At 43.7% G+C, this 13,735-nt stretch overlaps 1 protein-coding gene and 1 long non-coding RNA gene across 5 annotated transcripts in view; one reads left to right on the top strand and one right to left on the bottom strand.

The window, feature by feature from the left end:
- The window catches only part of LOC308481510, a 351,692-nt gene that overhangs the window by 198,969 nt on the left and 138,988 nt on the right, over window positions 1-13,735 (bottom strand). The gene's annotated exons all lie outside the window — the stretch shown is intronic.
- The window catches only part of CPQ (carboxypeptidase Q), a 175,064-nt gene that overhangs the window by 136,122 nt on the left and 25,207 nt on the right, over window positions 1-13,735 (top strand). For all 4 annotated transcript variants that reach the window (XM_081013871.1, XM_081013873.1, XM_081013874.1 and 1 more), the window contains exon 7: window positions 5,895-6,096. In XM_081013871.1, the coding sequence (XP_080869997.1) occupies window positions 5,895-6,096 (202 nt within the window). The remainder of the gene's footprint in view (window positions 1-5,894; window positions 6,097-13,735) is intronic.

The raw sequence follows: 13,735 nt of genomic DNA, 5'->3' as shown, positions 1-13,735 counted from the left end.
CCTTGGTTGCTTCTCCCACCATTGTGAGATGGAAACATATTATTTTTCATGCAACTCTCATCACCCAGACTCAAATTGGCCCCTAAAAGACATCTAGCTGCCCTTATTCAGTTCCTGTTTTCATGATTTATATGCAGAGATAATGTTTTAAAGTTGTGCTTTACAAGCGCCCATAATAGCAACAACATGAGCCAGATCCTCAGACACTCATGACAGTGAGTAACTTTGCGAGCCATGTGTGGTGCTGTATACACCATTAAAAAGCAGGCTTTTCCTGACAGCACTCACCAAATGGTAACAGGGTTTTTTGCTAAACCCACAAATACATTACTGTGGCACGTAAGGTTGCTTTAAAAAAAAAAAAAAAATCTGAGTAGTTGCTCAGTTTTGTGTGTGTAAAAGCCTGAATTTTGGGGCTGGTTGCCAGATTTATCACTTCAGTAAAACTGGTAAGGGGAATTGTAATAGATGTCGGTAGCATAATTTTCACATGCTTGAAGCGTGTAACCTCCACAACACACACACACACACACACAGCACACTAAGAAGTTAGGTTGTCCATGTCAATTTCCCAAATTCAGCATTCATACAGAGCTACAATTTCTTCAGTTGCCATTCCACACACCGAGGTCCCGCTCCGAAAGCCTGGCGATTCCCTCACTGCGAGAAGTGAGGTTACAGGGAACCAGGCAGAGGGCCTTCTCGGTAGTGGCGCCCGCCCTGTGGAACACCCTCCCGTCAGATGTCAAGGAAACAAACAACTATCTGACTTTTAGAAGACATCTGAAGACAGCCCTTTTTAGGGAAGCTTTTCATGTTTGATGTTTTCTCGTGTTTTTAATATTCTTTTGGGAGCTGCCCAGAGTGGCTGGGGAAACCCAGCTAGATGGGTGGGGTATAAATAATAAATTGTTGTTGTTGTTGTTGTTGTTATATAATGAAGGCATGTGTTGGAGGGCCGGGATCAAGGCCAGCTAAGTCATGAGTTGAACTCAGACATTCATCTCAGGTGGCATACATGCTACTGCTGGCCTTGACCAACAGAAGCCTCATATGGAGAGCAACATCCTGCTGCAACCATGTGACGTTCCTTCTCCTCCATTCTGCCACAAGGTGAGCCCTTCTTCAGAGCAGTGCATTCTGGGTGAAGCAAGTGAGAGACTGCCTGTGCCGCCACTGCTTTGACACAGCGGCTAGAAATTTTGTTTAAGCATAGGCGAAAATGAAGTTTAGACAAAACGTCTAGCCGTTGTGGCAGCACAGGCGGTCTCTCAGCTGCCTGACCCAGAATGCAACTCTCTTGAGGAAGTACGCTACCTTGCCTATTTAGACCACGGCATGGAGGAGGAGGTGGAAAGATGGCTTCTACCCTTGCAGTGGCAAAAACAGAGGGGGGGGGACAAGGCAGGATGTACGGCAGCACTACTAACCACTAACATCCAGGGAGGGAGGAAGACGAGGCAGAAACAGCAAGAGAAGAGATAAGGAGGAGGAAGGGGTGGTGAGGGCAGCCGCCACCACCTCAGATAGCACAGATTCCCACCAAAAGATTGGCGGGGTATAAATAATATATTATTATTATTATTATTATTATTATTATTATTACAGATATCCATTGGAACATCTGTATGAGGTCCCTTTGCATGTAACTTCTTACAGTCATTCTCACAAACGTGTGTGTTGGGGGCAGAGATTGCGCCACCTCTCATTGTCGTCATGCTGTGTAAATGGACAACGGAGCAGGACTCTGATGTAGCAAAGTTGCTGAGGGACTGAGCTATGAACTAGGAAGTCCCCACTTCAGTTTCATTTCAGCCATGAACGATGAATGTGGGCAAGCAGGGAGGTGGTATGCAGTCCCTAAATTAACATTTGGGCAGTCCCTAAATTAACAAGTGGGATTAAAAAAAAAAGGTTGAAAATCTACCTTAAATCGTACCAGTTTGCATTCTGTCTTGATTACTGATGTAATGCACATACTGCTCTCAAGTCTCTAATGCACATACGGATGCTAAGTATGACTGTCATCTGCCAATCAGAGGTTACACCCACCTTCTAGAAAAGAAGGTGCCGGTACTGCGTACCCTTCAGTACCCCGGTGGGGGGACACTTCCCACACCTCACATTTAAAGCACTCTTATGCCACTTTAACAGCCATGGGTTCTCCCCAAAGCATCATGGGAACTGTAGTTCGTTAAGGATGCTGACCTCAAAGACCTACAATTCCCAGCACCCTTCACAAACTGCGGTTCCCATGATTCTCCATGACTGTTAAAGTTGTGTTAGTGCTTTGAATGTATGATGTGGATGTAGCCAGAGTTGTTGCAGCGTAGCTCTCTCTCTCTATGGCACTCTGGTTTATATGCATTTCAGATTTATTGTGATGTTTGGAATGCACCCCAAGCGTTTAGAGAAAAAGAGATTATGCTACACAGTTCAAACCTAGATTCTTAAGATTCCACGCTTCTTGGAAGGGGATCATTTCTAATTCTGTGGCGTTCCAGTAGAATGGCACTTATTTCCTGGCCACTAGGCAAAAAAAAAAGGAAAAAAAGTATTATATCTTTGGGACTGTATATGACTTCTTCTGTCATCGATAAACAATAGCGTTTTTGCAGCACACGGATGGAACAAAAGCTAGATTTAGCAAGTGACACGCCCATAACACTTTGAAATTCAGTGGCCTACTTCACAAAGGATGGACTTCTATTTGGAGGAATTCTCTGTTTGAATGGCTGTCTGGTCCTTTAAAGATAAAGAACCATAGGAACAGATAACAGGTCCTTGAAATCTACAATTAGCACCTGGGCATCAGACTGTTCAGTCGTCCCCCCCACTATGGTGAGATGCCTTGCATTTCTTTTAAAATTATAGTAGTTATTTTTAAATTTGCACCTCTACATATCAGTCAGCATTTTATGCAAATGTGAGCCCTCTCTTTTGGTGATGCGTTTCCTCTTTTTCAGTGATACGTAAGTGTGGCCACCATACCTTGGAAGGCTTTAAGCTGCACAGCCATATGCTGGGATCCAGCTAAGGCTTATGCCATTGCCTAAGGGCTGTGATCTACTAGGTGAAAGGAACAGAGCTCACTTGCCAGGAGCACTCTTCAAGAAGCACACATGCACCCCAGTCTCCTAGTTGGAAATAATAATTGAGGAAACTTGCCTCATTGCCATAGAGGCATCAGCAACCCACTTTCACACTGACCCAGCCAGACTTCATCCCTACCTTCCAAAAGATCTTAACGAATGGCTACGGAAATGCCAGTTTGGAGGTGACAAATTTGGGTGCTTGTGCCATAGTAAACGGTGGTGTTAAAAAAAAAAAAAACCAACCCAAACACCTCCTTATGCTGTTAAGAGAGATAAGTTCTATGTCTCCTTAACCATGTCTGATTTATGGCTACTACAGTGCAGGGGCGCACAGAACGGCTAATTGCCTACCTTCCTTTTTGAAACTGAATATACCTGCTTGGGTGGTCAGAAAGGAAAGAATGAAAGAAAATGAAACACCTAAAGCCAGTCTTCAAATTAACCTCTCAAGGGGTCCGCAGATTTCAGCAGAGTATATTCTTCCGTGATGAAGTCACTCGATTTGGTAATAACTACTTGCCTCAGAATATTATTGCAAGGCTGATTTTAATGAATGTTTGTGTAGAAGTTGGAGGAGATATGTGTGAAGTACTTAATTATATCTCAGTGATTGTTTAATAAGTGATGCCAGAAATATTGTGCATGGCCCAGAAAAGCAAAGGGGTGCTCATCATTTATTTTACCCGGTGCAATCTTCAAACTGCTTCACAATGTCTTTCCTTCTGCCCTTTTCTAGGTTACAGCCTTCCTGTCTGATCCGAAGGCACAGACGTGCAACTTGTCAATGTTATTTAATAATAATAATAATTTAGAGACATTCCCTATCAGTAGCTCCCCACAGTCAGCCTGACAGTGACTTTCAGATTACCCTAAATTAAGAAAAAGAAATTGGAGATTTGTCAATGGTGCAAGAAAGCAAAGCTGCCTCCAAAAGTAGGAACATGTTTTTTAAACACAAAGAGGGCATTTTTGGTGTTGGCACCTTGGCTGTGAAATTCTCTCCCTAGAGATGCTCACTTGGTGACTGCTTCGGGGTAATTTCAGTGCCAGGCAAATGCTTCTTTACATTGTCTTAAGGACTTTTAAGACGTACCTCAACCTTACACCCTCCAGATGTTGGGCTACAACTTGCATCAGCCCCAACCAGGCACCAGGTTGTGGGAGGCTGTTTTAAATATTATCACACACCACCCCAATCTCTGAGCAGTGCAAGATTCCAGCGGTTCAGGCACCTACCCCAGATTTGGTTTCCTCCAAAGGAGAGACAGCGGGGACTGTGTTGTCTTTATAATATATGGTTTATTGACATATATATACAATCTGTCCCTATGGTGCAGGGGCTCACAGCATTAACACCCCAAAGAGGGTCTTGCTTCTCCCACAGCCACAGCTTTGGATTTCACCCACAATCAGGCATGGCTCTGTCTCTCAGCTGCCTAGCCTGCAGTCTGCAGCCTCTACCATCAAAGCTCGCATATACAACTCTGGCCTTTGTGTTTCTAACTAATACATAGTTTAATGGGAGGCGCACCCATTTGTCCTCTGGCACCAAACCACTTCCTTTGTTACCTTAACAGCCTATACTCAGGCCATTACCTCACCAGGAAGCTAGCCTGGCTATTCCAAGAACTGAATCCATTCCAGAAACTGAATCCGTGCTGGATCCAGGAATTGGAAGGGACTCAAGCATGTAGACTACCCTTCCCAACTCACAACAATATTTTAAATTATTCTTCAGATCTGCTCTTGTATTGTTTTACAGTTGAGTTTTGCATCATGAAATTTTATTGATGCTGCAAGGCTTTTACAGTACAAGCCTCCCAGAGAATGTTCTCTGTAAATAAGTATGCAAGTAAATAATAAAGCAAGTTTCTCTTTTCGCAGCTCTTATGCCAGAACCTCACACTGCTGTTTAAACTCTGAGGCTTTTCAAAAGCCACTTTGCAAGTTCAATAACGCTGCTCAATAGGCTGATCTCTCATAACAACTATGTCACACTGGCTGAGCTCTTCTGCATTGCATCCATTGTGCTCTCTTACTCGTAACACCTTATTCAAAGCGCCTCACATTGTAATCCACACATAAATCCAATAAAGTAGGTTGTTTATTATCCTTGTATGGCAGATGTAGGGTGGACACTATGAAACACAGGTTGCCCAATGAGTTCACAGCAATGGGAAGCAGCCAGTCAAGACACAAGTTTAAAGGAGCAATGGGCAGTTTGCCAGGACACTGTCTCCCCACAGGCAACCAAAATGATTAAGGGGTTGGAGCAACTCCATTGTGAGGAAAGGTCTGGCGAGTAGCGGACATGATCAATGTGTATAAAATGATGCATTGTGTGAAGAGAGCTTTTTTCCCTCCCTCTCTCTTAAAATATGAGCACTAGGGACATGCAATGAAGCTGAATGATTAAAGATTGAGAAGTTTTTCCTTCACACAGTGCATAGATAAACTATGGCATTCGCTCCCACAAGGAGGTAGCGATGGCCACCAATTTGGACGGCCTTCGTTGAAGACAGATGGGTAAGATGCAGAGGGGATGAGAAAGGAGGGAGCACTTCAGTTAGTCTCTCGTCCATGTTCCAACAAGGCCGAATTCGTTGGAGCGGCAGTGCTGCATATGAACTGAGCCCTAGCCATCACAATGCTGTCATTCTCCACTCAAAATTTCAGGTTCACACACATTTCCTGTCTAACTGCATGGCAGGTAGTGCAGGAAGTGAAACAGTTACCAAAACAATGTCCTCCTTAAAATTGGTCTTTGCAGACCCAAGGTTTTCACTTTATGTCTTTCAGGAGAACATCTCTAACTTTGACATGGTGATGGAGTCTGATGAGGGAACGTTCATGCCCACCGGCCTGGCTTTCACAGGCAGTGATAAAGCTCGTGACATCATGAAGGAGATCATGAAGTTGCTGAAGCCCATCAATGTTACTGATGTCTTTGAAAACGGTGAAGGAACAGACATTAACTACTGGATACATGATGGAATACCAGGTGAGATTCCTGAATGAGTTGTGGAAATTGCTCAGTTGTTCCTACTGCTTTCCTCTCTTTTTCATTTGTCTTCCTTTGTGACAACCCCAGGTTTTGACAAAGACTTTTCTTGAACAGCTCCGTACCAGAAATGAAACATGTATACATATCCCAGAGCTAACCTACAGAAGCTTGGGTATAACGTGTGCTTGATCTTCTCTTTGGAAAAGTTATAGATGATGTGTGGGCAGTGTGCCTACAATCTTCTTTTAGGCTTTAGGCTTTATAATAATCTTTCCTAGAGCAGTGGACTAAAAATAGCAGAGCATTCCCTCTGCTTAAATGTAAGTGGGGGCAGACACACAAACCAAAAATAATGCATTGAAATACAGTCTGTGTTTCCTCCTTTATTTGCATTAGTTGGCTGGAAGGAGGGTTCACACTCCCCACTGGGCGCAATCCACTCCTGTACTTCCAGTTATAATCATAAGCTTTATTTACATACAACAGAGCATGAATGGAAGGGAGGAGGCATTCTTTTAGAAGAGGGGCTCCTCCAGAGAGTCATGGGACAATCTCTGAATGCATCCCAATTTCAGCTAACTCCATTTAGAAGTTCTCAGCATTCTCTTTCACTCAAACCACCAACCACTGTTTCTAATATCTACACCCATCTACCCTCTCCCAAAAGCCCCTCTTCAGATGTTCAGCCTCGTGGAATGAAGGGAGAGCAGGAACGAGCCATTGGCTCACCCGCTCCATCACATCCCCACCATTGACCATCACCTTCCACATGTTGAGGAGATGAACTTCTGCAGCAAGGAGCTTTCCTTACTCTTGGAGGTTTGCTGCTTGGTTTAGAATGTCAGAAGATCAGGGTTCTAAGTTGCACATGGAGTCTCCATGAGTATAGAAGACTTCCCACTGCAAACATTCGGCCCTCCAAGTAATGGAAGGCAGCAGGGCCAGCCACAGGGGTGATCAGGACTAGCGTTCCCACTCTCCCTTATGAAAGTCTAATCACATGGAGGTTGCGAATGCCTGAACAGGGCTTGGGAGTCTCATTACAAAACAAAACCAGAGCTATCAGAAGGCCATCTCCAAAAAAATCAGCTCCTGTTGATAAAACACCATTTGACCATCCCACCCTCACCTACTCAGTGGTTTTACGCAAACCTTTTCTACTGCATTATATCTTTAGCTATTACAAAAGGTTTCTCTGTTACAATCATTTTGTCATTTTTCTTCTGCTGCTTTTATCTCGAATCCTGCCCACAATTTCATTTGACTGTAATATATTTTTAGACAGTCCACGAAAGGCCTCTGTTCTCCATAAAAAAGTTCACCATTTTGATCTCTTCATTTCGCTTTCAGCTTTGCCATTTCCGCATAGTCCGTTACTTTCAAGAGCCATTCCTCCTTCGTTGGAACCTTCTTTTCTTTCCATTTCTGTGCATATAATATTCTAGCCTCTGTTGTCACATACACAAATGACCATCCTGAACTATTTACCTGCAGACGAAAGTTTTGTTGTTGTTTAGTCGTATAGTCATGTCCAACTCTTTGTGACCCCATGGACCAAAGCATGCCAGGAACTCCTGCATTCCACTGCCTCCTGCAGTTTGGTCAAACTCATGCTGGTAGCTTCGAGAACACTGTCCAACCATCTCGTCCTCTGTCATCCCCTTCTCCTTGTGCCCTCAATCCTTCCCAGTCTTTTCCAGGGAGTCTTCTCTTCTCATTAGGTGGCCAAAGTATTGCAGCCTCATCTTCAGGATCTGTGCTTCCAGTGAGCACTCAGGGCTGATTTCCTTCAGAATGGAGAGGTTTGATCTTCTTGCAGTCCATGGGACTCTCAAGAGTCTCCTCCAGCACCATAATTCAAAAGCATCAATTCTTCGGCGATCAGCCTTCTTTATAGTCCAGCTCTCACTTCCATACATCACTACGAAAGTTTACCAGCCAGCAATTTTAACAGCTTTTTTCCTTCTCCCACTAGCCCTGAAGCCTTTCCATGCAAGCTCAGCTGCATCAAGCATCATGGTTGGGCAGCTGCCATGGTCCCTTCTTCTGTTCAACTTTGATGCTACTTTTTGCTATACTTGTACAGGGTATCACCACTGCCTTCTCCTCTCCATGCCCAGTGCGAGCTGCAGGAAGGTCCCACTTGTCTGCTGGTCCACTGGTAGTGTAGATTTATAAGCTGCAGTTTGGGAAGATGAAAGAAGAGCCACAGCCTCCCAACACAATGGGGAATCCCACAGGCAGGATAGGGGTGGGGGCGTGCCAAGGACGCACATCAAACTTAGAGCCACCTCAATTAGAGCCGCCTCTTCCCTCTCTAATGCTACAATACACAGTAAGTGTTGGGACAATGCATGGAATAGCTGCTTTGTTTCTCTGGCAGACCCTCCTCAAAGGGCTCATGTTGCTTCAAATTGCACCATGCATATTCTTGTCCAAGAGAAAAAGCTTTGAATGTCTTGGCGCAGTTCACATGCCGCTCAGCTGCGAACAGGCCAGGGGAATACTTATGGTATATAATACCACGGCAGCTAATTGTACGTATTCTAACAGCTTGCACGATTGCATCCAATTTAAGCATGCCGTGAAATGTCGACACTTCATCATTTCCATTTAAATATATTCCTGAAAATTCACTCTGCTACTTCGATGAAAGTAATTTTTCCCCTTTTCTTCCCTGTTCTTCTTTTTAATCTTACGGAATAGTCTTGTTATCAACAAGAGCTATTTTGGTCACAAATTCAATCACAGGAATTTAGTTCTCTTATAATTGACTAATTAGCAGTGTTAGGGTCATGCAGCTTCTGCTCCCAGTTTTGAAATCTACCTCCTCCTCTTTTGGCACAGGCAATTCGTCTTTCCCTCTTTTCACAGTTATCAGACCTGCAAACCAAATATATATTTTAGCCATGGCTCTCTTTTGCCTATTTTCCTAAGCCTTGGACACTATTTTGCATCATGCATTACTCGATATTTTGTGTGAGTTGATATAGGATGAATTATATAGGTGAACTGATATAGGATGGATTATACAGGTTTCAAGAAATGCCCAGAGCGGCTGGGGTAACCCAGTCAGTTGGGCAGCATATTATTATTATTATTATTATTATTATTATTAAAAAATAATAATAATATAGGTCACAAATATAATTAATGTTTAAATTTGTTGGTTGTTGTTGATTAAATTTCTGTACTGCCCTTCATCTGAGGACTACAAGGTGGTTTACAATATAAAAACACAAAAATGCACAGAATAGTAACAAACAAAAACAATACCCCCTCACGCAGTTAAAAAAGTTATATTACATTTATAATCCATCTTTCCTGCAAGGAGCTCAAGGTGGTATGCATCATAGGTGTCACCTCTTGGGGGCTGGGGTCCCTCGCTTGTGGTGCAGTGAGGGGGCAGCAGTGGAGGGCGGATTAGGTCGAGCCCGCCCCCAATGTTTTGTTCAAGATGGCACCACTGGTATGCATGTTTCTGCCCCTCCTCATTTTATCCACAGCGCAACACCCTGTGAGGGAGGTGAGGCTGACAGACTGTGACTGGCCCTAGTGAGCTACATGCCTAAGTGGGGATTTGGACCCCGGTCTCCCAGATCCTAGTCTAGCACTCTGACTACAACACCATTGTCATCCTTGCATCTAACTCACGGGCAGCATTTCAGTCCTCAAACCACTTAATCTGGGGTATCTGACCTAACAATACACTAGAGATATATGCAGCTATTTTGCTCCGTAAACAAACATCTTCAGGCTAGATTGTTCAGCCACATTATGAATCAAGTGTCATTCTCCAGTGAAGAAAAGAAGTTGATATTTTGAACATGGGTGGGTCATCAGCAATATAGGAATGTAGAAATATTTTTTTAATTAAAAAACCAGACACATTCTTTCCAGGGTGCTTGAAGTTTCAAAACATCAGGCGCCCTGGGAACTGCATATCTCATAGGTCCTTGCTCCACGAATCTTCACGATAGCATTAAAGGTGCACTGATTCCTGGAATATGTAGCTTCCAGAGCAGTGGTATCCCTATTAAGTCCTCAAATGCCTTGGGAAACCATATCATCCTCAGAACTGGGATGCTGCAGTGCAATGTCCTGGGTATCAGGGATGAATGGAAGATTTGCAGAGAGACCTCTTGGTCATTGCTGCTGTCCATGAGATGATGTTTCAGTGGAAGGAAGAGGCTTTAGGGCTTGAGAGTGGTTGGCATATTCATGGGGACTGAAGATGGATTCAGGCCATGTTGTACTCTCGGTGTAGTCAGCGGGGGTTCAACAGGACCCCCATATTGGTCAGAGGGGGATGCTATTTTTAGATGTTTTGGAGAAACAGCTTGGTATACCAAGCCCAGCCCCAAATTGAACCCAGGCACATATGCCCATCAAGAGAATTCACTCAAACCTAAATAAGACTGCTCAACAGTAAACACATAGAGAACCATTATCAGTGGACCAGATCTTTTTGGATTGCTGAAGACGACCTCATTATAAATCAAACGCTCTTTCTGTAAAAGTACAAAAAATATATATATTCTGTTCTCAATTTTAAGTGCTTTGTAATATGTGTATATGGGTGGTCTTTTCCTTTCCAGCAAATGCAAACCAAATGCCATTGCATTAAATAAAATCATTTAAAACTGATGGCCTTTTGATTTGTGCAGAACATCAGCCCCATGAGACATAGCTTCATTATAGGGAAATCTACCTCAGTCAATGCCCTTCGATTTGTTTTTTATTTCTGAACTTTGGTTGGGTCTGGGGGGAAAGTTATTACTTTCCCCACGGACCCAACCAAAGTTCAGAAAAAGATAGAACTCTAGAACTCCATATATGTTCTAACCAACCGGCACAGCTCATCACTTGCAATGAGAATGTGATGTTGTCCATGTGGTTGTAAAACAATCTTGCTTGCTCAGTGTTCTTGGTAGGAAAAAGCATGCTGGGACCCCAGCTAAACAAATAGTCGAATATTTACAGCAAGCAAACAAGGCATTAGATGTGAGAAAAGGAAGCCTGTTCCCTTTAGTATGATCAAAAGAGTCCTGAAGCAAGGTGTAACTTGATGAACCAAGAAGATTACAGGCTATTGACTACAACTTCCAGATCTTGGTCGGATAGGTATAATGACTCAAAATGCTGCAGGAAAGCTAGTAATGTTAAAGGTGAGCAGTTCACTGTGGTATGAACAAGGCTATTAATGTTGAACATCTCCTCCTTCCACAAGGAAACTTCTCCATCAGAAAGGCACAATAACCTCGTGACCTTTTATTCATCCGATAGGCCTTTCTGCTGAGACCACAGTCTAGTGCTGTTGAAATGGTTACATCCCTCCTCAGAGGAAAGAAGAGATCATAGAATCATAGAATCATAGAGTTGGAAGAGACCACAAGGGCCATCGAGTCCAACCCCCTGCCAAGCAGGAAACACCATCAGAGCACTCCTGACATATGGTTGTCAAGCCTCTGCTTAAAGACCTCCAAAGAAGGAGACTCCACCACACTCCTTGGCAGCAAATTCCACTGTCGAACAGCTCTTACTGTCAGGAAGTTCTTCCTAATGTTTAGGTGGAATCTTCTTTCTTGTAGTTTGGATCCATTACTCCGTGTCTGCTTCTCTGGAGCAGCAGAAAACAACCTTTCTCCCTTCTCTATGTGACATCCTTTTATATATTTGAACATGGCTATCATATCACCCCTTAACCTCCTCTTCTCCAGGCTAAACATGCCCAGCTCCCTTAGCCGTTCCTCATAAGGCATCGTTTCCAGGCCTTTGACCATTTTGGTTGCCCTCCTCTGGACACGTTCGTTTGTCAGTGTCCTTCTTGAACTGTGGTGCCCAGAACTGGACACAGTACTCCAGGTGAGGTCTGACCAGAACAGAATACAGTGGCACTATTACTTCCCTTGATCTAGATGCTATACTCCTATTGATGCAGCCCAGAATTGCATTGGCTTTTTTAGCTGCCGCGTCACACTGTTGGCTCATGTCAAGTTTGTGGTCAACCAAGACTCCTAGATCCTTTTCACATGTACTGCTCTCAAGCCAGGTGTCACCCATCTTGTATTTGTGCCTCTCATTTTTTTTTGCCCAAGTGCAATACTTTACATTTCTCCCTGTTAAAATTCATCTTGTTTGTTTTGGCCCAGTTCTCTAATCTGTCAAGGTCGTTTTGAAGTGTGATCCTGTCCTCTGGGGTGTTAGCCACCCCTCCCAGTTTGGTGTCATCTGCAAATTTGATCAGGATGCCCTTGAGTCCATCATCCAAGTCGTTGATAAAGATGTTGAATAAGACCGGGCCCAAGACAGAACCCTGTGGCACCCCACTAGTCACTCTTCTCCAGGATGAAGAGGAACCATTGATGAGCACCCTTTGGGTTCGGTCAGTCAGCCAGTTACAAATCCACTGAGTGGTAGCATAGTCAAGACCGCATTTTACCAGCTTCTTGACAAGAATATCATGGGGCACCTTGTCAAATGCCTTGCTGAAATCAAGGTAGGCTACATCCACTGCGTTCCCTTCATCTACCAGGCTTGTAATTCTGTCAAAAAACAAGATCAGGTTAGTCTGACATGACTTATTTTTCAGAAATCCATGCTGACTATTGGTGATCACAGCATTCCTTTCTAGGTGCTCACAGACTGTTTGCTTAAGGATCTGCTCCAGAATCTTCCCTGGTATTGATGTCAGACTGACTGGGCGGTAATTATTTGGGTCCTCTCTTTTCCCCTTTTTGAAAATAGGGACAACATTTGCCCTCCTCCAGTCTGCCGGGACTTCGCCTGTTCTCCAGGAATTCTCAAAGATGACTGCCAGTGGTTCTGAGATCACATCTGCCAGTTCTTTTAATACTCTTGGATGCAGTTCATCTGGCCCTGGAGACTTGAATACATCTAGACTAGCCAAGTATTCTTGTACTATCTCCTTAGTTATTCTGGGCTGTGTTTCCTCTGCTGAATCATTTGCTCCAAATTCTTTAGGTTGGGCATTGTTTTCTTTATCGGAGAAGACTGAGGCAAAGAAGGCATTGAGGAGTTCAGCCCTTTCTGTGTCCCCTGTTTGCATTTCACCATCTTCTCCTCTGAGTGACCCCACTGTTTCTTTGTTCTTCCTTTTGCTACGAACATACCCATAAAAGCCTTTTTTGTTGCTTTTAACCTCTCTAGCAAGCCTGAGTTCATTCTGTGCTTTAGCTTTTCTGACTTTGTGTCTACACGTGCTGGCTATTTGTTTGAATTCCTCTTTGGTGGTTTCCCCCCTTTTCCATTTTTTGTACACATCCTTTTTTAATCTTAACTCAGTTAAAAGTTCTTCAGATAGCCACTCTGGCTTCTTTAGGTACCTTCCATGTTTCCGTCTCATTGGTATTGCCTGAAGTTGTGCTTTTACTATCTCCCTCTTAACAAACTCCCAGCCATCATGAACTCCCTTTCCTTTTAGTATTACTGTCCATGGGATCTCACCCAGCACTTCCCTAAGTTTTATGAAGTCGGCTTTCTTAAAGTCGAGAAATTGAGTCCTAGTATGCTTGGCTGCTCCTTTCCGCTGTATAGTAAACTTCAGAAGAGCATGATCACTCGCGCCTAATGATCCTTCCACTTCTACCCCACTAACCAGGTCATCAACATTGGT

This window comes from Podarcis pityusensis (assembly GCF_964106645.2).
Source record: "Podarcis pityusensis genome assembly, chromosome: 7".
In the NCBI taxonomy this organism is placed as follows: Eukaryota; Metazoa; Chordata; class Lepidosauria; order Squamata; family Lacertidae; genus Podarcis; species Podarcis pityusensis.
Note: the sequence above shows the minus strand (reverse complement) of the source record. Positions and strands in the feature narration are given on the sequence as shown.